The 27,278-nt window shown below is 43.1% G+C and overlaps 1 protein-coding gene across 7 annotated transcripts in view; it reads left to right on the forward strand.

The window, feature by feature from the left end:
* MAP4K4 (mitogen-activated protein kinase kinase kinase kinase 4) overlaps window positions 1-27,278 on the forward strand; it is a 151,373-nt gene that overhangs the window by 45,682 nt on the left and 78,413 nt on the right. For all 7 annotated transcript variants that reach the window (XM_085214236.1, XM_085214244.1, XM_085214269.1 and 4 more), the window contains exon 3: window positions 18,808-18,864. In XM_085214236.1, coding sequence (XP_085070362.1) covers window positions 18,808-18,864 — 57 coding nt within the window. The remainder of the gene's footprint in view (window positions 1-18,807; window positions 18,865-27,278) is intronic.

Consider the following 27,278-nt stretch of genomic DNA (forward strand, 5'->3'; position numbering starts at 1 on the left):
AAGTGATGTCCTTGGCAGGAGTAAGTTTTTCATGTTGAACTTGTTGGCATGAAAGTGGCTTTTAGCAACCCCGTACTCATGATCCTACTTCCTTAATTTATAAATATTAAATTAGAAGAATTAAATGTCTTCTGATTTCAGTCTTTAAGCTAATGAAAGTGAAGTAAATCATGGTTATGATGAACTGCTATGTAAACTTGCTGCTGTAAAATACCCTGCCAAGTAGAATGCTATAACAAAATAAATCCTATAAGTCCAAAGCTTAATTATTGATTTGATTTAAGCATATATACAAGGGCTAAGAAAATACTATAAATTCAGCTTCCACTGTAAGTTGTAATTCAAGTTGTAAAATAGTTTCTGTTATGAACCTCACACTGGAGACCCTCAAACTAATTGATTTTTTTTTCCCTGTTTTGGCCAAAAGTTTGCATCTGGCTCGTTTTCCCATAAGATTGCTCTGAGTGCTTGTGCTAAGTTATTTTGGTCGGGCCTTTGAAATCAAGAGGGTGATGGGAGGAATTAATTCCCCTTGTCTGATGAAATTAGGTCCTTTATTTTGCAGTGGACTAGAGAAAACATTTTAAACTATGGGAAAATTTGGCATTAGGCAGATTTTACTTTGGTTGAGATGTGGAAATTTTCACGTATTCCAAGCAGTCCATCAGTATAAGGAATGAGAAACTGCCTCCACCAAAATCTCACAATACTTTTTTAAATCCAGGGGTGTAAATAGTAGCACAGACCTTCCACAGATTAGTACTGTAGTGGTCTGAATGAAATCCCATGCATGGGGAGACACGTAGTCAAACTTTGACAGTAGTCGAAGTTTTGGGCACACAAATTTTTCTCTGAGCCCTTAAAATGGTGAGCAAACATAAAGTTAGATGAGAGCTGGATTGTTTCTATCTATGTTTCTAGGAAGGATTCTTTAAATACTGTGTCCTCTTTTTGAATGCCATAGCCGAGTTTTGCCTTCACTTCAGAAAAGTTTTGACTAAACCTTTGCAGCTGCCTGAGGTTTTCCCTTCCGGCTTAAGGAACGACTGGCAACTTAGAGGTGCTGAGCATTAGAATGTAGCCGGGATGAAAGAGCTGAGTTTACTGCAACAGTTGCTCAGTTGTTTCCAGACTGGCATTTCTGCACAAATCAGGACAGGATTTAGCTCTGGGAGCATGTGCTACTCTGGGTCGTTGGGGTGCAAATGCTCTTCTGAATCAGGATGTCAGAGCGTAAGCTGTTTGGTCTAAGCGCTTTGTGTGTGGGGGCGGTTGAACGGTATCTGATACAATGATGCTTTGGTTGTGATGTGAGGCTCCAAGTGGTACTGCAACATAAATAAGAAATAAATTGTCACTGAGCCTCACTCCCACGCTGAGCCTCTGTAAATCCATTCACTCCCAAAGGGTTGTTGTTCTGACTGTAATTAGCCTTCGGTGCAAGCATCTCTCAGGAACCAGGCCATGCCGGTGGCCCATGGAGAGGCTGCGGCTGTGTCTCCACAGGCTTTCTTTGCAGCCTTACTCCTTGATTGCTTCATGCTCCCAGTGGATGAGTTCCCATTGCATTCAGTCCCTCTATGCTTCCCTGTGCATTAGTGTGCCCCTGCTCCAGCCACTGACACAGCATGTACACTTGGTGATGCCTGGCATTCCCCTAGATGGCTTGAACCTTGAAAATAACCTGCAGAACATCTGCATGCAGGGATGTGTTTACTTGTGCTTTAGACTGTCCATAGCAGCTGTGAAGTGCCTGCCATCTATGCCTCTCCCTAGATGACTTAATTTAATTTCTGGCTTGCTGTAGCTCCCTATCTGTGGATCTGGTAGCCTGGCAGTTCCACCCAGATAGCCAGGGTAAGCTCTCTCTCAAATTCTCCTCCTTTTCCTAGTTTTTTTCTTCTTTTTTCAGCCTCTGAATCCTCTTTGATCCTTCATCTAAGAAGAATGAACTGCATCAAGCTGAAAGTTGTGTGTGGTTCTGCTTAAAAACAACAACAAAAAAGACAAACAGAGAAAGCAATACCTCTGTGCCTTTTTTTGTTTGTTTATTTTAAAATAATTTTATTTTTGCAGAAGAGAAGATTCAGGGGAGACCTCGTTGTGGCCTTTCAGTACTTGAATGGAGCTTAAAAGCAGAAGAGAGACTAACTTTTTACACCAGAGGACAGTGATAGGACAAGGGGGGGATTTAAGCTAAAAAGGAGGAGATTTAGGTTGGATGTTAGGAGGAAATATTTACTCCGAGAGCGGTGAGGCACTGGCACAGCTGCCCAGAAAAGCTGTGGTGCCTCATCCTTGGAGGTGCTCAGGGCCAGTTGGATGAAGCCTGGGGCAGAGGGTTGGAACTGAATGATCTTTCAGGTGTTTTCCAACCTAAGCCATTCTATGATTCTGTTTTTGCCATGAGTTTCTCCCTTGCTTTGTTCCAGCCATTGGCATTTGGACATATTCACATCAAGCAGATAACCTGCAGATTATACAACAGTTATATAAAAATACCACATGTTTAACTTCTGTGTCCTCTTCCACATCTTGCTGCAACCTTGGAAAGGTCTTCTTTCAAAAGGCAGGAAACACAGTTGTTGAAGGTAAATAAGTTAAATCAAGATGTTGGTATCAAGACCAGCTTTGGGAGGAGCATGGAGAGGATCTGCACTGGGACTTGGCCTGCTCCTGCTTTGTGAGGTCAGGGACATTGCTTATGCTGGCTGGTTCTGTGGTGACCCCAGCTGCTCTGCTGAATGACTAATCACACAGATAGTTAAATGCCCCCGCGTCCAAGTTGTTAGTTGTCCTTGCCCAACAAAGAGAAGAATAACAGAATTTCAGCCCACTGTGCTGCTCCCTACTGTGCTATAGTGTTGCCTCGCAGAGAGTTTTATTTAAAACTTGGCGTAGGGAGAAGATAATTGGAACGTTGCTCTTTTTATAATGTTCTGTTAAATTCGTGTTGCACTTGTGCACTTCCCTTTAACTGATACTTGTTATATGTAATCTTGTAAGCTGCCCTGCCAAGGGCGTGATTATCCTGAATTGGGCCCTAGTAATATTCTAATGAATCAGAGGCCCACAAAGCGCCAAGCAGAGGGTGAGCTGAGGGCCTAATTAATGGCGCGCCGAATGTCTGCTGCTGCTTGAGGAGGCAGGGAGGAGGGCTGCAAGGCCTCAATGGGCAGTAACAAGTGTCGAATGTGCTGCTCTGTCTTTAAATAGTTGCAACTCTTGCAGCTGAGCAGCTGAAGAGGACTAGGAAGGCTGGCCACAGAAGGTCACAGAGTGGTCATCCAGGCCCACGTGCTCAGTAGGGCTTGGTGATGATGTTGATTCAGTCCTGCCCGAGGGATTTGGGAATCTTTCACTTCAGAGGAGATCCTTGGAGATCCTACCCTGCCCTCCAGACATTATCCCTTTGGGGGAAGTTCTAAACCTGTGGCAGGTTTTGGGGCGAAAGAGTTGGATCCCTGTGGGCCTAGGAGCTGTGCCGTGTGGCTCTGGGCTTCTGCTCCTTTCTGGAATCTTCCTTCTTGGGTTTGCACGATTTTCAAATGATTTGGCATAGAGTGAGCCATCAGTGGAGGAGTGTGGGAGGAGTTGGCCCATGTTAAAGGCAGTCTTTTCTCACCACCTCTGAAACACAGAGCCTTTGGAGGATTTAGTGATTATTATTATTTTTTTTTAATTTGGAAATAAGAACACCTTAGGTTTGAAAGTACACCAGTAGCTCCAGCTCTGAGTGGAGCAAGGTGCAGAAGAGACAGCACTGAAGCAGCTGAGTTTTGTCCTGAAGGACAAAATACTTCTGCAGAGAGGGAATTCAGAGAATTACCGTATTTTGCTTTGCTTTCAGGCTTGCAGATAAAGATCTGCATTTCCTCTGCATCAGCAAATCTCGGATTTACAGTCTCTTGAAGACTTCCAAATGATGCTCTTGATGTTTATTCAACTGATCTTTCTTTAATAAAATATCTACTTGTTCTCGAGACTGTCTTAACCTGCTCTTTCTCTTCTGCTGTAATGAAGGGCATGGAGAGCATTAACAATAATTCCTCTTCTAAATCCTTTCTGCTTTTCCAAATTTAACATGGAAATCACTTAATATCTGGAAGCTGAAAACTGTAATGCATATACTCCTCCTGGGTAGAAGAGAGTTGTTGAAGTCGAGCTGGCTGGCAGTGGCTCTTCATGGGTGATAGGATGGAACCTGGCACTTGGTGATGTCCTGCTCTTGTTATCTCTGTCTTCTCAGCCAAGTGTGACTTTCAAGGAGGAGCTCATCTCCATGAGGCTGTGGAGATGCATCACGAAGCTGCTTGGGATGTCTTTGTTAAATGCTGGACTTTCTTACTGCTGCCTCTCAAGGGGATGCAAGTGTTGTACTGGAGTCACGGGGAATTGCTTTGACTGCGCAAATGCACTAGTTTTAATTCTGAAGTACACTAGAGCATTCTGCCAGCGCCCAGCACCAAAAGGACACAGATTTGTAATAAATCTTGTTTTCTGTCTGCCCCGGGATGTCCCACCAGCCGTCAGTCACCCGTATTTAGACCATGTGAACTGAGCCACAGGATGCTGGCAGTCCAGTCTCGGTTGCTCGATGGAGGAAAGGGAAGTCTGACTCTATTTCCTTGGTTTTCCCTGAGCACGCATGATCCTGTTACTTTGCTTCTGTGGTGTTGGCTACTCTTGTCCGGATCTTGCAAGGCACTGAATGTGCCTGATGCTTCTGCTGGAAATATTGGCTGCTGTTTCTTGGTCTCAAATGGCTGCTCAGTACTAAGAACTGCAAATACTTGTGTTAGACACCAGTCCTAATAATGTTTAGTTGTTTCTTAACATGTGATTTATCTGTAGCAGCTTTTACCCAGGAACATAAAGGCATTTTTTAAAAGTAAACCATAATTAATTATGCTTGACAACAGAACTGTGAAGTTGGTTAGCATTTTTATAGATAAAGAACAGAGGAAATTGATTTACTTGTTCAAAATTGCCTGGGAAGTTAGTGGCTGGAGTGGAAATGCGTCATCTGCTCTCAGACCTTTCTTCTTTGAATGCATTCTCCAACCTCCCAGTGTTTTGAGGTGACAAACATGTCAGATTAGTGTGTGTCCTTTGTGTGTCTCAGCTTCCCCAAGATAGCAATTTTCTTGTGAAATTTTCTTCCTTGGATGGTTTTAAACCTTCTGATAATTTTGAAGGGAAAACTAGAAAAATTGAGTTGATGTTGAGATTGAGGTTTCAAAAACTTACTCCTGAATATTAGCTCTCTCCTTGACCCTGGAAATGTTCCTATCCTACACACTTCCAGCTTCAAACCTGCTGTCCAGTCGGGTAACCATTCTGATTTGTATTTTCTTGTAATCGGAAGATTAGAGCTTCCTGCTGGCTTTAACAGGAAAAAGAGATGGTTGGCATGTTTTGTCTTTCAAAGCAAAGACAAGATGCAAGTGTATGCTTCTAGCCTCCTGAATGCTAAGGCTGCTTCCCCTGAGGAAGTGAAATGTAAAAGAAACCCATCGCTTAGCTCTTGTACTAGCAGACTTTGCAAGATGTGACTTGAAAAGAGAAGAAAGAAATATTTGCAAACTGAGAAGCAGGGAAGTGGTCATAAGGGTGGAGATATAGGCACTGTGTGGGTCAGATTGTTGCTGCATGCGTGAATTGAAGGAAATATAATAGCGGTGCTAACATCTATGCACTTACAGAAGTTTTTCCACAATTAATTTATATGTACAGAGGTCCTCTGGCACAGCTGCTAGGCATTTGACTAGCATGTTCAGAAGGAAGCTCTGGTTACATTCTTTCTAGGTTTTTGTTTGGTTATATTCCTTCTAGGTTTTTGGTTGATTGTCACTACTGGGTGATCCAGAGGGCAGCAGGTCTGTGAGTGTCACATGCGATCCAGTATCAGGTAATCATGATTAAAGAAAAAAAGGCTTTGATCATCATTTGCAAGGTGATTCCAGCTGAGGGAAATGAAATCCTACCTATACTTGAAGTTATTGGGTCTCTTCAGTTAGGATCCTTCTTTCTGAGAAGAGTGGAGGTGGTGTCAGTGTGAGTGCTTAAGGTCTGATGAGGAGGAAGAGATAAAAGATAAAGCTGTACTTGCTTCTACATGTCATATCTCCAGCTCTGCTACCATTGACCCATCTGCCATTCAAATACTTTTGTTTGTTTGCAATCTTTACTCCCTATGCTCTTGAATTCTTCCAAAACCATAGCGCAGCTTGTTTCCCTGGAAAGGCTGTTCCGGGTGGGACATGTGGACCTCCATCCTGGTTCCTTGCTGGGGATCACCCATCCTCTGCCAGCTCTCTACAAAAGGACAGCTGGGGAAATGCAGCCTGAAGGCTTCCTTTTTAAGTTAATTTCCTTGAAGAAATCAGACTTGATTTAAGCGTATCATGTATTTTATAGTTTGTTTTCTTGGAATATCTTGGCATTTGCCCATGCTTTGAATGATTTTCTGTCTTGAGGCAGAAGCAAAACTTGTCCTTAGAGGAGTGTACTTAGAGCTAAGTATGTGTGTACACATTCATGAGATGGTCACAAAAGCACGGCAAGTGAACTTTTGCCTGCAATGAGCATGAAAATGAAGACTGAAAAGCTGGAATGATTTACTTCGAAATCCCGCTAGTAGGTTTTCCTAATAATTTTTGATAGCTTTTCCTGCAGCTGGGGCTGGTTTTCAAACATTTTCATGTAGCAAGCACATTGACTGTTTGCTTTTTCTTACTTGCTACTTCTTGTTGAATCTCACCCACTGATTTCAATACTAACTATAAATGCAAGTGGCAAATAGTATTATTAAATAGATTAAATCTGTTTTTGTTACTTGCTCATTCACGTAATGGAGAAATATTGGTTTTCTTTTTCTTTTTTTTTTTTTTTTTTCTTTTTGCTTTGGAATAGTCTCTTCTGAAATACTTAAACCAATGAGCAGACCAAATGGAAGCGGTACATTATCAGGTTTAAAACATTTGTATAAGGCGGCTTGTAAGCTAGTAAAGCATTAGTAAAAAAAGAAAATAAAAAAATTAATTAAACTTAAGCACTTGCTAATTTTGTTAAAACAGAGTGTTAGCATTTGCCAGTAATTTGCATTTGGTTGTTGTCTCTGCCCCAACCCTGTGGTTGCCTACTTAGGAACCCTTTTTCTGTCCTTCCTGTAGAAACTTGGGTGTTACAGTTCATCAGTTTTAATCTTTCTGATGTATCTTGGATGATTTTACCTCTGATTCCCTTAGCCTTCATCCTTTCTTGGCTGAATTTAGAGTTTGTGGCAGAAATGGAAGCAGGAAGCCCCTGTAGCTTTCCACCTGTGGGAAGTGTGTGCTTTTTCCCACTTTCCTTCAGTACTGGGCATCTTTTATGCTTCCAGTTTTGAATTCTCTAGTTTATTTGAACTCAAGCCCAGTGCAATATCAAATTAAGCTTCTGGGGTTTTCTGAATGGAAATTCATTGGAGGCTTTGAGTTTGTTATTGCTTGTTTGTTTTCTTTCCAGGCATCTCTATTTGAGATATGCTGTAGCTATATGAAGAGTAAGTAGCAAAAGAACCCTCTTCTTTTTCCTTATTTTTGACTAAAACATCCTCCTGGTCTAAAGTGAGCCCTTTGGGACAGTCTCATGTGCCTGTTGGGACATGGCTGTCATTGGTCAGGCTGTGTGGCTGCAGAGACCGGGTGCCCCTGTGGTGCCTTCAGAGGATCAGAAAGCCGCAGGCTTTCCTTTGGGAAGAGCTGATTGTAAGAGCTTGCCATAGGAAGAGTCAAGCAGAGGTGAGTGCTGATGGAGAAAACAAGACATTTTAGGATGTGTTTCACTTTTTGTAGATGTGGAGGCGCATCTCTGAACAGCTCTGTCAGAGTTGGGATTGCTGGGATCACACAGGGCTGTGCCTCAGTGTTTCTGCCCCTCTCCTTCCCTTGGTGCTGAGTGGGTTCTGGGTTCAGCAGTGTCCCTGTATGGCAGGGGCTGGCAGCAGGAATATGCCTCTGGCTTTCCTCAGGACCTGGACACCTGGGGTCGTGATGAGGTGGTGCAGAAGTGTCTGGTGCCCAAGTTTAGAAAGCATAATGCTATAGTTCAGTCTGGAAAAAATACGCCCATCCCATATGCGTCATCCCTGTGGTGTGTTTGGGGGGACTGCACCTCACGTGGCAGTAATACACATGTATGCACAAGCATGTGTCTGCAAACACAACCCGTGTTTGACAGCACGTTGTGCAGAATCTCACCTAGCTTGTGCTTCTCCTGGCAGCTCCATGGTTCAATGAAATTCCTTTAAGTATTAAGTATTACTTTTGTTCATGTTTTGAAAGACAAGCCCACAGATTTGTTATGAATTCTACTTTGATGGCAGTTGCAATAGATGTGCACTGTGTAATTGAGCAATCAATTCTAGCATGCTTTATTGATGTTTTGAGTGCAGACACATGATTATAATAAGCTGTAATGCTCTTTCGGTTATTAGACAAGTGGCTGTAAATTTTAAAGGCAAAGTTTAAAAGCATTAGAACTTTCAAGAAACCCAGCTTTATGACAATTTTTAAAATAATTTCTTTCTTTCATCTCTCTTCAGAGTGCTACAATTTGAGAACCCCCCCAGAAGCTTGGAAATCCAGTCCTCCTGGTGCTGCAGCTCTCAGCTACAGCATTCAGATGGATGGAAAGGGTTTGGGTTTGCTTCCCTGATGTGGGGAGAAGGGAGGAGAAACTGTAGCATCACAGCTGATTTAATTTTGTTTTCAGTGTGTGGCACTTAATTGAAAGATTGCTTAATTCTTGGAACTGCTGTTCTGCACCACCATACCACATAATGTATTTAGGTCATGGCTGTAGCTTTTGGTCAGACTTACCTGATTGTTTAATATGACTTTTCCAGATTCAAATAGTGATTTGTATAAATGGTAGGTAGCTTTCATGGCAGCAAACTGCAGGCGTTCCTCTCTCAATAGGCTTGCATACTTCCTAGGATAGTGTGATAGCACAAATACCTTAAAGCAAGTGGATGGCTCCTGATTTTTTTTTTTTGTCTTTTTCTTTTTTTTTATTATTATTTTTTAAATTTCTGTTTCCCCTTCCCACTCCTTTCTAGTGAGGTTTGGAAGTAGTGGTAAATAATGGTAAAAGACTGTGTGTCTAAATCAGTGGCAGTTAGGGCATCTGTGTTCACAGAAGTAGTTTTTTTCACCGATGAGTCCCAAACCAGATGTTGTTCTCTCTTCTGGAGGTTTCTTGGTTGTTCCTGGTCTGTGTGCATCTCCAAGCTGCGCTGGCAGAGGTCATTTTGCAAAGACCCAAGTGGCAGGAGATGATATGAGGCTCTCAGCAATGCTGAGAGTCAGATGTGGCTGAGTGCATCCCTTGCATCATCAGCAGGCATGCTCTTGGAAACATCAGGGTATGGGCAGATACGTGAGAACTTTCACAATTACCTCTTTGGAAAACACCCAGCTGAGTATGGAAACTTTGGGTGTGTAGGGGACTCCTGAGACAATCTGGAGCAATTTGATTGTTTTGCTGGGACTGGAACTGCAGTCTGAAATGGTTTGGGACTCCTGTTTTTCTTACCTGTATTTACTGGAGATGAGCCAGTCAGTGATCAGTTTGCTGTGGTCTTCGGGAGGGCTGCCATTCCTTGCTTCTTCAGGTTGTGCATCCAAGACAAGGCTTCACAAATGGTAATGCCAGGATGGGCTGCTCAACTGTAATTGATCACAGCTGACTACAAAACATGTTGATTGGCCTCCACGGTTCAATTTTGGTACTCGCTGCTTTTTTGTAGTCTAGGACAATACTGTGTTGTCTTATTTGTTCCAGTTTGCTAAATGGTTTGCAACCAAAACTTTGGCCTTTCTGACTAACAATTTTTGTATTACATCTAATGACAGTTCTGCTCCAGATTAGCAACTTGTGGTCTGCAGGAACACATGGTTTTGGGTCATGAGATGAATACCACTTTTGTGCAGTGTCATGAGAAAAGATTTTGTTTTTCCCAAGTGCAATTGTTATTAGGCTAAGAAAACCTGCAACTTGTGTGCTATCTACAGTTACAGAAGGTGACTGCATTTGTGGCTAAAATCTCACAAATCCTTTTGCACTGAGAAAAACTTCTGCTTAATCTGCATTATATTTGTACCACAAGTGCACTGTGAGGGGTGGTTGGGGCTCAGTTTTGGAGGAAGTAGCACCTTGTGCCTATTTTACACGTCCTCCTGAGGAATTTCTTTTCCTTTTTGTTTGCCACAGCCTGGTCTGCTAAGGCCCATGCAGTGTTATTTCAGAGCATTGAACATGTTTTGACTGGTTTTTTGCAAGGCACTTGGTGTGTTCTTGAGCACTTGGTAAAAAGTAATAATTGGAGAATGCGCAGGCTCCATTTACTTAATGAATACTGTTCTCATCCGTGGATTAACCTGTAAGCTGAATATGTTGCATAATGGCTTTTCTGTTGAGTGGCCCTTTCAAATAATAAACACAGTGGCCACAGGCTTTGGGAATGCAACTTAAATACTACTCAGGTAGCAACCAAGAGGAAATTGTGTTCCTGTTGATCCTTCCCTCCACTCTCCCTCCTTCACTAGATAAATAAATAATAGGATCAGAGTCTTTCTGAGGTTGGGGTTTTATTGTTTCCAAGTCTGGTAAAGAAAGGATTGTTAGTATAGGCTGGAGTTTCTGAGTCAGGCTCTAGTGCTGACAAAGCAGAAATAGTTTGAGGCCTGAGAGTACTGTGCGAGTATTAGAAAATAGTTCATGTGGACAGAAAGCTGTTTACAGATGATTCTGGCTACCTGCCAGTTTCTCAAGGACAAGGTGTTTTTTTGCTTTAGAATCACAGATGTACTTGGCAGGGTATCAGAAAATTAATAAAAAAGAATAATTGTGGAAAGAGCCTTACAATATAAGTCCTCGTTTAATTAAAATACATATGACTTTAGGCTAAATGTATGTTTTGCATCTTGCAAACAAGTAGAGAAAATATTTCTTAATTTGCTCATACATGAGGGTCCCAGTATAAAGCACAGTCTTGAATCTGTGTGGCTTCTGCTCTGGCTGGTGTGTTTTATAAGAAAGCCTCCTTTTGTGCTTCCCCAGCTATCTTGTGCCTTGGAAACTGCATTTCAGCTCCAGCATTTGCTGCCTGGTTAATTATGTCTCCCTGCTCCATTAAGGCTAGGAGATGTGACTAACAGGAAGTGGTACTGATCAGGTTTGTAACGACTGGTTAAAAATGAAGGAGATACCAGCTGAAGTCTGCCTCAGGTATAAAATGCAGAAAGTCTTAACATAGTTTCCAGCCCTTCTTTATTGTGCCTTGTGGCAGTAGTGGAGTATTGACACTTGGACTGGAATTTCATTATACATATGTATTTTATATATTTAAGAGTTCATTAACTTTTCCCCTTTAACGCTAATGTTCTGGAATTTTTTAAAGGTTGTGGATGTGACTTTTTTTTATTTCAGCTGTGTTGAAACAAACCTCGTTACACAGTCTTAACTTGCCTGCTCTGTTTGGCTGTACTGTTCCACTGGGTGGTATAAATGAAAATAGTTCTCCTTTCCCTTGCCCCTCTTTAATGTTAAACTGGAAAATTATAGGTTCAAATCCTATCCATAAAGAGTGTTTGTAACATCTTACGCGCAGCGGGGCAGAGGTTTCTTGGTGGGGATGCTGGATACAGTAGTATGGTGGGCTTCTCCTTGTTGAGCAGGCTGAACAAGCAATATCAAAGCCATAGTAAAAAATAGAAATCAGCAGGTAGAGCCAATCTTTCTCCCTTTCCCCTTTCCTTCTCACCTCTTCTTTTTTCTTTTCTTTTTGCCTTTATCTTGAGGTTTTATACCTCCCGAAATAATCCCACGAAAGCGCCAAAGAGAAGTAGATTCTTGGGGCCGTTTCTCTTGTACCTAATCATAGGTGGGACCAACTAGTAAGCCTTGAAAAAGGCAAGTAAATGTTTGCATACCTGCATTGGTGCTGCTTGGGAGCGCTGTCTGGAAGGCTGTCACTCCTGCAGCACCGCCTGAGAGGCTCCCTCCGCAGCTTCTCCATCATGGTGCGCTGGGAGAATCAGGTCCAGGCCTGTCAGGCTCGGCACTGGGCCTCAGTCACAAGGTGTAAATTGCTCCCTTCGGTCAGAAAGCTCAGATTTGCCCGTCCAGCAGCGGCGAGTTAAATGTCAATATGAATTCATTTTAAAAACAAACAAAGAGAAGAGGCCTCGGGCTCTTCTCGTTCAGGCTTATTCTGCCGTCTCTCTGGAGAAGCGACTGGGAGGCTCTGCCTTCTGTCTCTCAGCTGTGAAGGTGTCTGCCTTGTTCTGGAGCTCCCTTGCCCACACAGGGACCCTGTCCCTTGGGACAGAAGCATCTTGTGGTGGGCTGCTTGCTATGGGCAGCATCTCTGTGAGGTGGCACCTAGTGCTCATGGAGGTGGGGTGGCACCTGGACCTGCAGTCATCCTAACAGTGTGACCAGCTCCAGACCAACTGTGGGGTGTTCGGTGATGAAATAGGCAGGCCGGGTGCAAAATGAAAGTGCATGTGCATCTGTAGCCCTTGTCTGTATTCTACATGCATGTGTTTTGATCTCAGTTGTTCTCTTCATGTTCCTGCTTACAGGCTTGTTTTCAGTTGTGCTTACTAGAAATAAGTTGTTCGGCATGGAAGAGGCTGTTGCAGGGAGGTCAGGAAAGACAAATCAGAGTTAGAAGGGGTGGATTTAATGAATACTGAAGCCTTAAGGTGAGGTGAAGAACTGTTCTGAGTGAGAGCTGGAAGCAGCAGTTTTTAGCTGATGTTTCCAGAGGAAGCCAGAGGTGCTCTGAGCCAACTGTGTGCGGGAGGTATTCCTCTGCTCCATATTTTCATTCTTTGTTTTAGAGAGTTTTAGTTTTCTTTCTTTGTTTGTTTTGTTGGTGTCTTTTGATACTGACCCAACTAAGTTACTGAGCTACATTTGAAAATAAGGAATAATAAGGTTAGAGGCAGAGAAGCAGATGGCAGTTCTTTTTTCAGAGAGGATGGGGGGAGGGGACTCCCTTGTAAGAGAAAAGGGGTGACGGTGTGTTTGGTGAAGGTTGTTGAATCCAGGCATAACCTTGTGGTGGCTGGGAGAGGGAATGCAAGACTGCTCTTCAACAGGGTGTTTTCCAGGCTGGGGCCTGAAGTGAGCTAACTCAAGTGTTTATTCACCTATTGCCCAGTCAGCTAGTAGGTGTCTGAGTGGCCAAGAACCGAAGTGGACGTAAGTGTCAGCCTTGGTCACATGATAGAGTGTTTCTTGCTGGCCGGGGGGTGAGATGGCCCATTGGGCAAGGTCCTGGGATGCATTGTGACTCTGAGCTCTGCCACTGACCTGCTGTAATCCTGGGAAAGTCAGAAGATGGCTCTCTGCCATGCTTTTCCCACCATCCGTTTTCTTCTTTTCTTTCCTTTTTGCCTATTTAGGCAATGAGCTGTTGGGAGAAGGAAGTGCCTGTGGTAATGTACATCCAGCATCTTTGGGGGTGGGAAAGCTACCACAAAACTAGTAATTGAAGTAAAAAGTGCATTGGGCTCTCTTTTTTTTTTTTTTTTTTTTTTTTTTGCCCTTCTTCATAGTGTTGCATTTTTTTCCTCTGTTCCTGGAAGTACAGAACTGATAGTAACTGTGTCTTTCATACTTTACAGAATGCAGTACTATGCATGAGTAAATTGTCATTATTATTTCTTCAACAGACTGCTAGGGAGCCTGTGGATATCTAAAGAGGGATAGAGGGGGTGGTGTTTTCTATTTTGCTTTCCAGGCATTTGATGTCAAATGCTAGACAGAGGGAAAACACGGAATCTTGTCCCGTCTTTTGTCTTGAACAGTAGGAGTCCTTAATAGCTTCTGGTTGGTTTGGGCTTAATAGTCATCTTAACAGGAAAAAGGAACATTGATTTTGGCCTTTTTCTACCTCTTGTGCATTTCTGCAGTGATGTGCCAGGTCTTTGTACTGAGATTGTTTGCTGATTTTCGTTGTAGAAAGAGCTTTTATGCCAGACAAACTTTATCTCTTTTTCACAGATTTATCTCTATAGCTGGAGCCTGTAATTATTTAGGTTGCAAAAGGCTTTATCAGAACAGCATTAGTTTGGCTACAAATGCAATGAGGTAGACTTCTTGCTTAATAATGTTTTATTTTTATTTATTTATTTTTTAAGTGAGGAGTTTGCTTTCTCTTTTTCTTTTTGCTTTGTTCTGTTCTTTTTCCCTATTAAAATGCATACTCTATGTTCTCTGCAAGCACCACTCTCACTGCTTTTCACAGGGTAGATCTGATCGTTTTTGGGAGTGGGAAGAAATGCCTCACAGAGCCTGGGTGTTCACAGCACAGAGTTGGTTGCTGTGAAACTGCCTGTGCTGGCGAGTGACAAAAAGAGCTGGTTGTAAACATGTGTTGGAACAACACGGTATCATTTACTGCACCAGGGTGTGCAACCTAATAGCAAAGCATTGCTCCATGGCCTATCGCCTCAGGCTGGTAGGAGCTTAGAGTCAACCAAGTGAGAAACAAATTGAAAAGTTAATTTTGGCATGGGGGCATTGTACTGTGAGGTGGTGGAGCAGTACGTTTTTACTTGCTAACATGTTTAAATCTGGCCTGCCGCTTATGCATGCATCATAGCAACTGAAATGTGAATTAGTAGGGTTTTTTCCATCTTGCTTGCTCATCTCTTCTTAATTGTCAGCATAGAATAATGAGAGACTAGAAAGGTTTTCCAAAGACTGTGTAGTGCACAGGATAATCCAAGTTTGCTAGTTATGAGTTCCGTGTGCTGTTTTCCTTTCTGAATTTGTGATGTTGCTCCATATTCTTCTTTCATGCCATTCAGCTGGGGAGCAGATTTCCAGGAACAGTCCCCCAAAAGGCACATTAATACTCAGGCAAGAGGTTGTGTTGATAGGAGAATTGCATTGCTGTGGAATATGTGTCTTGGTTAACTAGAGGGGAGAGCCAGTAAATGAGCTGATAGGTTTTCTTTGCATTTCATTTGCATAGTTCTTTGATAACATTAAGACATCTGAGAGGAAGAAAACCCACTCATAACAGCACATTACACTACTTCCCTTTGAACCTTTCCCAAACAATACAGTAATAATGTGTGGAGGCAAGAAGTAGGTGTATTAACTGACTTGGAGAGCGTGGGTAGGCTTGGAATTCATAATGTTTTGCAGATCCTGGCAGTCGACCAAGGATTCCCCTTGTCCCCTCTGCATTTCAACATGCAGAAAGCCCACTGAGATGAGAAATAAACAGCACATTGCTATCAAATGTGGCTGGGAACATGCATGGATCCAGTCTAACATCCAGTTAAATGTTGTGCTGCTGATGAGAAGAGCTGTATTTCAAAATCTTTTGTACGTAATGAAAATCCTGTCACCCCCATGAGAAGACACAGGACAAGGTTTGGGGTCAGTAAACTCAGCTACATTGACCGTTGACTTGCTCATCCTAGCTCTGTGTTTGCCCAACAGATCATTTATAAATAGAAGGGAGCAGTAGTTGTTGTAAAAATATCCTTACATTCCTTCCTCGGGAGGATAAGCAAGTGCTTTATTATGAATAGATGGAAGGAAAGAGGGAAGGGACTGAGGGGAGGGTGTGTTTAAAAAAGACAACAAAAAAGAAAACAGCAAGGAGTTTGGGAATTCTGGCTATTAAACTTCCTAAGATGGCCTGAATGAAGGGGACGCATCAGTATGCTCCTGGCAATGAGGGTGGTTGCCAGCTCAGCTGGCAGTGCCAACAGAGAATGGCTTGGATTGGAAGAGATCTCAAAGATCAGTCCCCTCTGTCATGAGGCAGGGTTGCCAACCACATTTGCCACCGTCCCCTTGGAGGGGTATGTAGATCCAGGTTGCTCTAAGGCCAGGGCCTCACAGCACAAAATGGCGTCCTGCTGGCAGATGGGCTGGCTGCGTCACTGAAATGATGCTTCCATGGGCTCTGGTGCTTTCCACCTCTGTGAGGTGCTTGGGGAGGTGGCTTTGAGTAAGTTCTAACCCCTGGAGATGGAGTCCTGATGGTGTCTCCTCTTTGGTGCACTCAGCCAATTAGCAATTTATTTATTGTTTTTATTATTAATGTAGACAGAGTTTTCCACAGCAAAAGCCAGCTATGAATGTCAGAATACCAGCTTCCAAACCAGGCTTACTTAGCCATTTTATCTTGCAAGCATAATTATACCAGCATGCTAATAGTTTGACAAGTCTGTTCTTGAGCAGAGCTGTTAAGCGGATAAACAAACAAACAAAAGCTCTTCTCCTGCTTATATGCTGTGCCTGTGATGTTTTTTTCCCTCTCTCTCTAAAAATGTTTTTAATAAAAAGAATCTAACTTGAAAATGTCTTTTTACTTCTCACTTATAAATCAATTTGTTATGCTCTCCTCCCCCCCCTTTCCCTTCCAATTTATGTTGTGGATGCTTAGAGTATGAACGCTCCATACGTTGTGAAAAGGATATATGGAGTAATTTTTAACGATGCTCTGAAATGACCAGGCTTTAAATTTGGCCTGGGATACTGAGAAGCCCATGTTTCCCACAGTCTGCAATTCCCCTGTTTTCCAGTCCCTCAGGAGGCCATGGGGAGGCTTTTCCCCTCCCTGCTGCAGAGGCAGTGAAGTGAAGCACGAGTGATGGCCATGCTCTGGGTTCACTCTCAAGGAGTGGAGGCACTGGTGGGATGCTAGGAAGCTGGAAGAGGGACGGTGAGGTTGGGGCATGGTCCATCAGAGTTGGGCAGCCTTGCAGGGAGGAATGTTGTCTGGAGAAAGCTGGGAAGCTGAGCCTTGGGAGGTTTCAGGCTCCTGTCTGGAAATAGTAAGCCCAGCAGTAATTCATAGGTTTAAAATGACAAATAAAGCAAACTTTTTTTTCCCTCATAAAATAAACGGCACCCTGGGGATTTCATGCTCCTTCCTTCTTCTTGTATGCCACTTTTGCAGTCTGGCAAACCATGTTTCACTGTTTTCTTTTAAAGTTTCCTTTTCCTTAGTCCTTCTCAGAGATGTCCTTGTTCCTCTCTTAACTTTAACGTGTTCTTTTTGTATCTCAAACTGTGCTTGCCTGTATCCTTGGACCTTTCATTTCTCTGCACAGAGTAGTGGAGAAGAAGGGCAGACTGAGAGAGGAGGCATCTTTCCAGCTCATTGTAAGGCATTTTCCCTTCATTCCTTGGCAGCATGGTAAATCTCAACAAGACCACCACAGCTTTTGTCATTAGGCAGAGGTCCAGGGTGGGATGTTGGAGTTGCAGATTCCCAAGGCTTGCTGAAAGCCTCGAGAAGTAGCAGGGTCAAAGTGAGGTCAGTCTTGGCCATTGCACATATATTATAACCCTAATTTTGTTTCAGAATCCAACCTAGCTTTGAGACCAAACTGTAAAAAGAAATGCATGTAATAACGAGACTTTACAGAGCAGGCAGAATCTCGAGTACTGTAATTTATTTATAGAAAACACATGAATTGGTTAATGAGCAGAGAGTGCAGCACAATGCAAGTTGTAAAAGAAGCTGGAGGCTGTGAATTCTGCAGCATTTCATCTGAGTTCTTTGTCATGCAGCAGAAATAGCTGGACATTACCTTTGCAGAGGGCATGGCAAAGTATGAGGGGGCTGAGATTTCTCCAAAGGGACTGGTGGTTTGCTGTGCTGTCCTTCTGGGGTGCCAATCTTGAACATGTAAAGCACTGCTGGACTGATGAGCTGGACATCCTCGAACAGACTCTGTTATGTGGAGGATTGGAACCATTGCTAAATGCTTGCTAGAAGAAAAAAAGGAATAGTTAATTGGTATAGCCCCAGTCTCTCCAAAAAATGTACTAGAGAAAAGTGTTTTTTGTCACAAGTCAGCTGTGCTGAGTTGCAGCTCCTGTCTCCCCGCCACGTGGTCTGCCCTGTGCCAGCTCTGGCTCTGCTCTGCTTGCAGAGCAAGCCCGTTTAATTTCCTGATCTGCATCCCTCCTCCTCCCTGCCCCGCAGTTTGCTTTTTCTGTGTTAACTTTCTGCCATTTTAGTGATCTAAATCAGCTTATCATATGATCTGATGAGTGCCAGAATGAGCTCGATGCTCATGGGAGAAATATGTGACAGGAGGAGGGAGGGAGGCAGGGGAAGGAGCTCCCCCCTGCAGTAGCTGGGATCTATTAATTCAGCTCAAGCTGTACTGAGGAACCGTACCCTTATGGTAGTGTAGCTGAAGGGAGACGTCCTCTTCATCATCAAGAGACAGACAAAGAGAGCTGTGCAGGTCTGATAGATCACTTGAAGAAACTCCACCATTTTTTGTTTTTACTGTTATTTAACAATGAAGACCAAAGCAGAGACAAATGTACTTTTTTAAGTCACCCAGCTTGTTTGCATTTACCCAGTAGAATAGCACCCAGGCTATTCTAATTAGGCACGAATGCTTACAAATAAAATATGTGGTATATGGAGTTTAACATTATAATGCATTAATAAATGATCCATACTTACTACGAGCTTTGCTGAGGTAGAAAGAAAAACAAATGTAATGTCTGTGCTTAATCTTAATGATCACCCTCTTAATGTGGAGATAAAGAATGGGTCCTAAGATTTCTGTAAGAACGTTTAAAAAGGAATCTCTCTTCTTTAGCTATCTAGTGTATTTGTTGTTTTTTACGTGAAATAGCAGAAGAGTCCAGCACAGCTGGGCAAAACCCAGCAGCTGGAGCTCTCCAAATGCTTTGCTCTGTGTATGCTCAAGGGATTGGTGAAATGCTGGTGCTGATGCTTCCCTCTCTTTTCAGGGTCGACATGTCAAAACGGGCCAGTTGGCAGCCATCAAAGTCATGGACGTTACTGAGGTGAGTAGAGAAACATTCTGCTTGGTTAGTAATGTGAGTAAAATTCAACAGCAAGAGATGGCATGCGGTTTACCTCAGGTTTACGTGGAAGGGAATGGTCCTTGCAAGTGAACATTTGCTTTCTGTTTGCAGGGCCTGACTTCTTGAGTTTATCTGCCCATTATGAGATTCTGCTTGTGTATAGGGGCCTCTGGCCTTTCACAAATTGCCGTGGCTGCTCCCAGGAGCACGTGTAGCACTCCCTTATCTGAAACTTCTCAGAAGCGGGGAGGAAAGGCACATTCCCCCACTTCCCACTTTTTTTCTTTTAAATGTAGCATCTTGCGTCTGCTGTACCAAAAAAGAAGGTGAGGAGGCTGCTTGACAGTAGTTTCCCTGGTACATTTGCAGCCTAAAAAGGGCGTACGTTTATTCAGAGGAAATGGGTGCAGTAAAGTTCCCCGAAGCCTGAAAGCAGAAACATCTGCAGGAACGATGAGCAGATTGCTGGCAGAATTCAGCAGTGTAAAGTAGTAGTTGTAACTGACCCAAGGGGATTTACTGTGGAGCTTTAGATGAGAAAGACGGGAAATTAACCCAGCCACAGAAATAAAAAATATACATCCATGCTTGAATCCTTAGCTGTCATGTAGTTTATACTGTTCAAAAAGCAATCAGTTTAAATTAAGACTTCAAAACAGACCAGAAAAAGCAAGGGTTTTCCCTGTTGATTCCAGTTGTGTTTTACCAAGTTACATCCTCAGCAATGGCTTGAGATTTAAAATTGCTCCTTTAGTGCAATATCCACAATGCCTGACTGATACTGCACTTTTTGAAGTTCATCCTGAAATCAAGCATCTAAATTTTCTAAACTCCTCGGTCTTACATAGACATTAGGGAAGAAATTAGGTTAATGTGCATTCATTGTATAGAGCAGGGGTCTTTGGCAAGCTGGTTGTATTAAGCAAAAAACTCTTACAAGGGTATATTGCTGCAAAATATTTTCTATTTTGATAGTGTGTGCATGGGCCCCAGCAGGTCAAAACAGACTTGGACAGAAGCTGCCTAGCAAGTGGCTGAGGTGTGATGGGTGACCAGGCTGGATAGGGAGGAAAACAAGAAGGCAGGGATGGGTCAACTGATAGTACTTCAGTCCTATCTCTCGATCTCCCTGTGATCGATGAGCAGTGTGACTGCTGATCTCTAACTGAAGCTGTTGTATCTGCCAAGAGCTAGACATTATTGCTTTGTAAGATGGCCTGATAAAAATTGATGTTCAACTGGAAATTTTCAAAGGCTGCCTTCTCAAGAGGCAGCGCTATTTTTCTGCAGTTAACATGCAGACAAAACAGAGAAGGATGAAGGTGCGTTGACATGAAGTGAATGCTCTTTGCTCAGCAAATGTTTCCATTTGTGCAGCAATGTGAAGTAGGGCAGCTTGCTGGATTGTAGCAGCAAAGGTTTCTTCCATAACAGTAACTCTGGCTGTATTGCACACTCCCTCTGTTTTTAATAGCATATATTAATCACTAACAGTTGTAATTGAGAGGTTGCACAGCAAAAGGCAAGCAATTGAAAAATGCTGTGTATAGAGTGGCTGAGCTCATGTTGCAGGAGATGGCTTATGTTTTGAAACTTTCTGCAATATTTGGCTGGTTTTGAAAGTTGTATATTGGCACTATCTTCTACCTCATAAGCTTATTCTTTTTTAGGGGATGCATGGCAGTCAGAGGGAGGATTGGGAGATGTTAGCCCCACGCAGTGTAGAAGTGTCGTTATTCCTACAAGTGGAGCTCATGTGTTTTTACTTCAAAGTAATGAGCCTGTGGAGGCCAAAAATGTGGTGTAAATTCTTCCAAGTCATGCTAAGTCAACTCTACTTTTTAACACCAGGCATGGATGATATTCCCATAGGATATTCCTGTCTGCTCCTGCTGCCATCAGCACTTGGCTCCCTGTCTGCATTCCTGCATTTGTGCTGGCACCAAGGCCTTCGGGCCAGGTGGTGACCTGGATCAGCGAGCAGGCCACAATTTCACTAAAAATTCCCTCACTTTTCTCTTCCTGATGGTTATTTATAACCTGGATGAGTCTGCTGCTCTAGTTTAGCATGCAGTCTTCACAATGATGAATGTGGCATGAGACTGGGAAAGAGCCACTGATGGCCATGGAGGAGAAGGGGAAGAAAGAGCTCAGATTGGTGTTGCTGCTGAAGATGGCCTTGCCATCCAGGTATCGCTTGGTTTCCTCAAGGAATGGTTTCCTGAGCATCTCCTTTACTGGCAGATCATGTTTAAAGCAGCTTCATTGTCATTCTAGCTGATTGCAACTTATGCAGACATTTAAGAGCAGAGAATATAACATCCACTTGCTTTCATAGCTTTGTTTGCACAAGCTGCTCTTGTGAACTAATGGTAACTAACTGTGTGTATGTGGGGAAAGAGGCTGGAATGGAAACTCTCCTAAAAAACTGAAATTGGGATTTTTTTTGATGAGCAGCTACTGTGGCTCTAGGTGATTTGTGCCTCTGCACATGCATTGCTGGCAGTATTTTATGCTTAAATGTTGCTGTGGATGATATCTGATTGTTTTGTTTAACTGATGCTAAGAACACACACAAGACTTTCTTTCTTCTCAGGTACCTCTGATCCAGTGCTTGCTTTGCCAAACACTTAAAAAATTAGAAAGCCTAATGTGTTGGCAAGCTCTGTAGGCACGCCTCAGATTTTCAATTTTCAAGACCCAATTCTGCAGTTCCTGCATTGCTCAGGATCACCAAAGTTACATCAGCTCTGTAAAACTTTGATGACCTGAACAGAAGGAATGTCCAAGTCAAAGTGAAGACTTCCCTTAGAAAGTTTTGGTTGGCACAAAGAAAATGAGGTTGTGTAACCTCCAACTAGCAACGCTGGGAGAAACATTATAGCTCAAATTGTACACGGTGTTTTGGTAATGCTCTTCATCCTTCCCAACTTTTCTTGTGGTTTTCTATTCAGATTTTAATTTTAAGAAGAATGGTGGTAAGGATGAGAAAAGAGGAGGTGGGCTGAAGATATCAGCTTGATCTTTGAATATATTATGACTCGTCAGTACTGCTGCCTGAAATGGTGGGGGATGTCGACGTGCAGCTTTGCTGTCTCTTCCACTTTTCTCTTCTCTGAACAAATTAAGGAAAGCTCTGTAAAATCATGTAGGTCTGTATAAATCCACAGATCTACAGCACACAAGCAAGCACTGAAAGATCTAAAGGTCTACAAGCCTTCTAATAGTATGGCATGCATGTAGATCATATTTGTGCTGTCTGACGGTGAATTTGGAGCACATGTAAGAGTGAAAAAATGTCACTGGAACATAGAGCAAGTAACAACAAAACACACAGTCTTCAGCAATTGAAAGCTGTTCTGTTTGTTGGATGAACTATCAGCATATATACACTTGAAAAATTGTTTTCCAAACTGTATGTATGTAGGTTGAATCTCAGGCTGCAAGCATGTTGGTGGGGAGGCTTTATTTGAGAGATTCTTGCAGTCTGTCTAGAATCTTTATTATGTAAGTGACCATTCCTTATGGGGCATTATTTTGGAAAAGTCCATGCTGAGTGAGTGTTGACCCCTTCCCAAAGTTACTCCCTGCCCGTGCCTGCTGGGTTTCCACAGGCCGCTTGCTCCATACCGTTGTTCAGCTCTGTAGCACACCAAGTGAGCCGTGACTGATGTTATCAGATGCAACACAAGTATGCTGTGAGATTTGGCAGCATTCACTGATTAGTTAGAAGAATCCTTTTCTAAAGTTAAAAAAAAAAAAAACAAAAAACACCCTAAAACTCTCAAACCATTTAAAACCTTAGCAAAGCTTACTTGGCAAATTTGTATGCATCTGAGCTTATTAGCATTCTATCCTAAACATGCAGCTCGACTCTGCTCAACTCTTTTGGAGGCCTTACTTGCAGCTGCACGGTTGTTTCCAGTGTCAGTCCTGTGTTCCACTTCCAGAGATGCTTTTCTGTTTGAAATCTTCAGTAGCTAATTTTGAGGAAAAAGCACAAATCACTTTTTCACTGTTTGTTATAACCCTGACGCTGCTGCTTCTTCCTCCTACCTCTTCCCACACATTCTCTTGGCATCCTCTGGGAAAGTTTTCCGCATGCCTTTTTAATAGCAGCATTTCTCAGCTCTTGTGCCCAGTGTTTCATGACTTGTCCAGTCTAGTCTGTGTAAGATTATGCTAAGTAAACAACTGGGTACTGTATCCTGCTGATTTATGAAAGAGGCTGCATTGCTATTAGTGCTTGCCTGTCTTGCCCTTTCTGTACATGGTATACAGAACAATGAAAAACCCCAAACCAAAACCTCCAGGCCTGCACAGAAGTATGTCTCATCTCATGAACCTCGGTAGGAGAGGTTACCAGAATTATTCGTTGCTGCCTTCCCAGCTCTACTGAATGGTTTTTATATTATGGTAGACAAGTCACTTTGAGTCTTGTCTGTCTCTTTCTGATGGTCCATACGATGTCTATCCTTTGCATTTAGGGCACCCCAAAATCGGCCTGTGGAAAGACTACAGAAAATAAGTGTTATGTGTTCCCGTGCGTGCAGGCAAATCAAATGAGGAGAAAACAAAAAATAATAAACATCAAAAGTTTTGTTATAACTTTAGTTTTAAATAACTTTTGTTATTTAAAATGAAAAAAAAAACCAACAAAGATAGTCTATAGATTTTGATCTTTTAGTGTGGAGGAAAAAAAAAAAGCATCACTCTGAAAGATCACAAATGTATGGATCTTCATGGTAGCATGCAATAGAGCTAGGGCAAGCCAATGTGGGCTGCCTTTTGAGTATGGAGACAGGAGCGCACTGATTTCCCTGGCTTAGAGCAGCTTCCTTATAGCACTAGCTTGTCCGTCTATGGCTGTGCTTGTTCCTAGGTTAGCCAAAGCAGACTTGAAGCCAACAGAGCTGCTGAAAGCTTTTGCTCTTTGTATGAACTGGTTTGGGGAACCTAAAAACACAGGTCATTCCCATGGGGACTGCTAGCACTCTGCTTGCATGTTCTTCAGATGTGAACTTGCTTACTACTGGTTGGTACAAAATTCTGCAGTCTTTGGCTAAACAGTTACCTGGCACAGCAAATAACTGTTCTGTGGAAAATGAATAAATAGGAAATGTATTTACAATGTGTGCAGCTCTACTGTCCAGTCCCACCTGAAGCTGATTAACCTCTGATCCCCTCTAGAGATAAAGTTTATATTAAAAAACAAACAAACAAACAAAAAACAACACAAAAAACAAACTGGTCACTTTCTGTTGCAGGTCAGAGGAAAACAAAACTGAACAGGTCCCTTGAGCTCTAATAACTTGGTTTGGAAGATGGTTGAGAAGAGTTAACATAGTCTTGCAGGCAGTGGGGCAGTCACTTTGCAGCTGCAAAGAGTATTTTTGGACATAATCCAATAAACTTTCCTGATGCAGTGCTGGCATCAGGTTGTACAGAGGGCAAACTTTCACTCTGCTCATCCAAGTCCTGGGGTGGTTGGTGAGACTGTCAGGCTAGAGAAGCTTATTTGGGAAGGGGGGGAGGCATTAGATTTGGTGCTGCTGCAAGAAGGAGGCTGAACATGCTTCTTCAAATGGGGCAGGGTGTTATTAAACAGTTTGGGAAACCATATACAACATGGTTTGACTGGAGAGAGCTAGCACCTAGCATGATGACGGCTCCCATAATGAGCAACTTCACAGTGGTACTGTGTGGTTGGGTGGAAAATTGGCAACAGAGGAGAGAAGAAAAGAGATGTGAAATGTTCATACACGCGTGTTGCTCTACTTGCTTTTTCCAGCACATCGTTTCTTAGTACAAAATTTCCACCTGAGCAAAAGACTGCTTGCATGCATGGCCTGTTGCCAGCTGTCCTTGCGGGTGGATCTCCCTCTATATATTTTAACATGCTTGTTTTGGAACCTGACTGTTTCAAGGCTGGAAGAAACAGATGTTTTCTTTCTGCCATAAAGATCCTTGAGGGCACCACTGCTGCCTCACTAACATCTATTACCTGCTAAGAGCCAAAGAGCTTTGAATGTGGGGACTTAGCATGGCTCATTTAGTAGCTTTCCCATTGGATCGCTGTATTGAGAGGATGTAAAGACAGCTGTGTTGACTCTATTTTCTCATCTCCTCCTGCTTATGGTCTGATGTACAAGGCCTCATCCTATCTAGCAGAAAATGTTTTGCTCCTGCCCCATAAATTGTATACAATTTACATTGTAAAGATGTCCTGACTCTGTTTATGTCCACCTAAAGGGAACTTTGCTGTAGTTCATAGTGCAGGAGAATCTCCTCTCTTCGGGAGGCAGTTGTAAAATCCTGCCTGCCTAACCATAGGAGAACCGGGTAGCACCTTGCTGTAGCACAGCTGGTGGTGGTCAGGGTGCTTCCCTTAGCTGAGCTGTGCCACCAAGGTCTGTTATTACTGATCAGTGCATGACAGCGTGTGCCTGTGTACCTGAAACATAGTGCCATGTGCTGTGTGGGCTGCAGCTGACTTCCACTGGCGGATGGCTGGCAGTGCATCTGTGTATGAAGGTTTCTCAGCAAGCCTCCAGCACTTCAGACAAGTCTGGACTTGCTCCTTAAAAATTTTTCCTTTGGTCCGCTGGTGCAACTGCCCCAGCATTCTGAAGCAAAGAGTGGAAGAGATGCTGATGTCTGCTGCTATCCTTACAGTGGGACAGGTGCTTGCATTCCTGCATTTGGCTATTGTTTATCAATCCAAGCAACACTGAAAATGCAGTTTAACTGCAGGCCTGGTACCTGCAGCCACCTGGAGACCTGTTATGCTGGCAGTGACAAGGAAGCCACTAACGGCAGTGTGATTTCCACCCGTATTTGAAAGGAATGACTGCTGGCATCTGTGGGAGGGAGTCCTGAGCCCTAATATCAACCATGGTGAAGTCTCTGTGTGGCAGCACACAGCTGCTTTCACTACCACAGTATCTAACCGCCCTGGTCACACCTGTGCTGCTGTGAAGCTGAGTACTGCTGCATGCAGGCCCTGCTGAGGGAGCTGTGGCCTGGCTGCGTGACCAAGAGTGTGTTGGAGTTGTCTGAGAAGGGTCAATTTCTATTGGGAAACAAAACTGTTCTGTGTGCAGATAACAGCAAAAGGCATGGGGCTACGTTTGGAATATTTTCTGTCAAATATGCAGCACGGCTCGATTTACCGCTGGTGAATCAGACACACTGTCTGCTCAGGGAAAACAAGACAACTCTGTCAACGCACTGTTAGAACATGTGTGCTCTTGTCAGTCTGGGCTGAAATAAAACCCAATGAGAGCTGTGACAGAGCACTGTGCTTTAATTTTAGCAAGTACCCAGTCTGAAGTGAGCCATGCAGCAGATTCCTACTGCCGGCATAGGCAGGCGGGAGCACAGCTCCAGCTCCCGTCTTTCAGGGGTGAGCTTTACATTTTGGCATTAGGATCAAAGACAGGAGAATTAATTTGCTGTTTATGTTAAAGGGGATATATCTCCTTGAAATGTAATCTTTCCTGACTGTGTTTAATTGTAGTTTCATCAACCCCACCTGCCTGGGGGCTCCTCCTGTTTCTTCTGTGACATTCCGTATTTTTATCTCAACTTCCGAAGGAAATGAGGCTTCTCAGTGATAGCACGTGTGCCTCCTTGCCCGCTCTTCCACCCAGTGCTGTTTAGATCTGCTGGCCAACATTGGTCAAGCATAATGAGGGAGAAATTCCAAAGATATGAAGTCCCAACAAGTTATGTAAAAGCTGGCAAGCAGCACAGAGAGGAGAGTGGGTGCAGTTTACATCCTTTATGCCAGGTATGGCAGGCAGACCTCAGCCACTGGCCATTATCAGCCGGCTGGCCACTGTTCTGTAGTAAATCAGGAGGAGAAAGTAGATAACTTTTTTTAAAGAGAAAGTTCTAATGCTTGGCTTTCAAGTGCGTGCTGCAGCTACAGGAATGCACGCAGGGTAGCACATGCAAATTGCTTTCCAGCATTTAAAAATCTCCCTCTGATTCCGTTTTTAGTTTATGGGTCTACAAATAGAATTGTACATTTGAGATTATCCCATGTGATCTCTCTTGTGCTTTGTTTTTAACGTGTGCGTATGTGTATATATAACCATAAAATAGCGATTTTGTTTTCTAATGTTTAATGAGAGAGAAATGTTTGCTCAAAGTCTCTCGACAGCACTCCTTTTGCAAGACAGAAAGTTTGAGTGATGTGTGGGGAGTTGTTGGCCGAAATACTGTCTTAAAACCCAGGTCCTAAAACTGGAGATTATGGCAGAAAGTGCTAATGTGCAAGGACATGGGAATTTGTTGTACTCCAAGCTGACTTGTAACCGTGATTAACACCCCCCTCGTGCCTGAGAGGAAAGCATTCTCTCCCCTGATGCTCAGTCTCTTAAATATGC

The sequence above is a fragment of the Meleagris gallopavo genome, chromosome 1, assembly GCF_905368555.1.
Source record: "Meleagris gallopavo chromosome 1, MGAL_WU_HG_1.1, whole genome shotgun sequence".
NCBI classification, from domain to species: domain Eukaryota; kingdom Metazoa; phylum Chordata; class Aves; order Galliformes; family Phasianidae; genus Meleagris; species Meleagris gallopavo.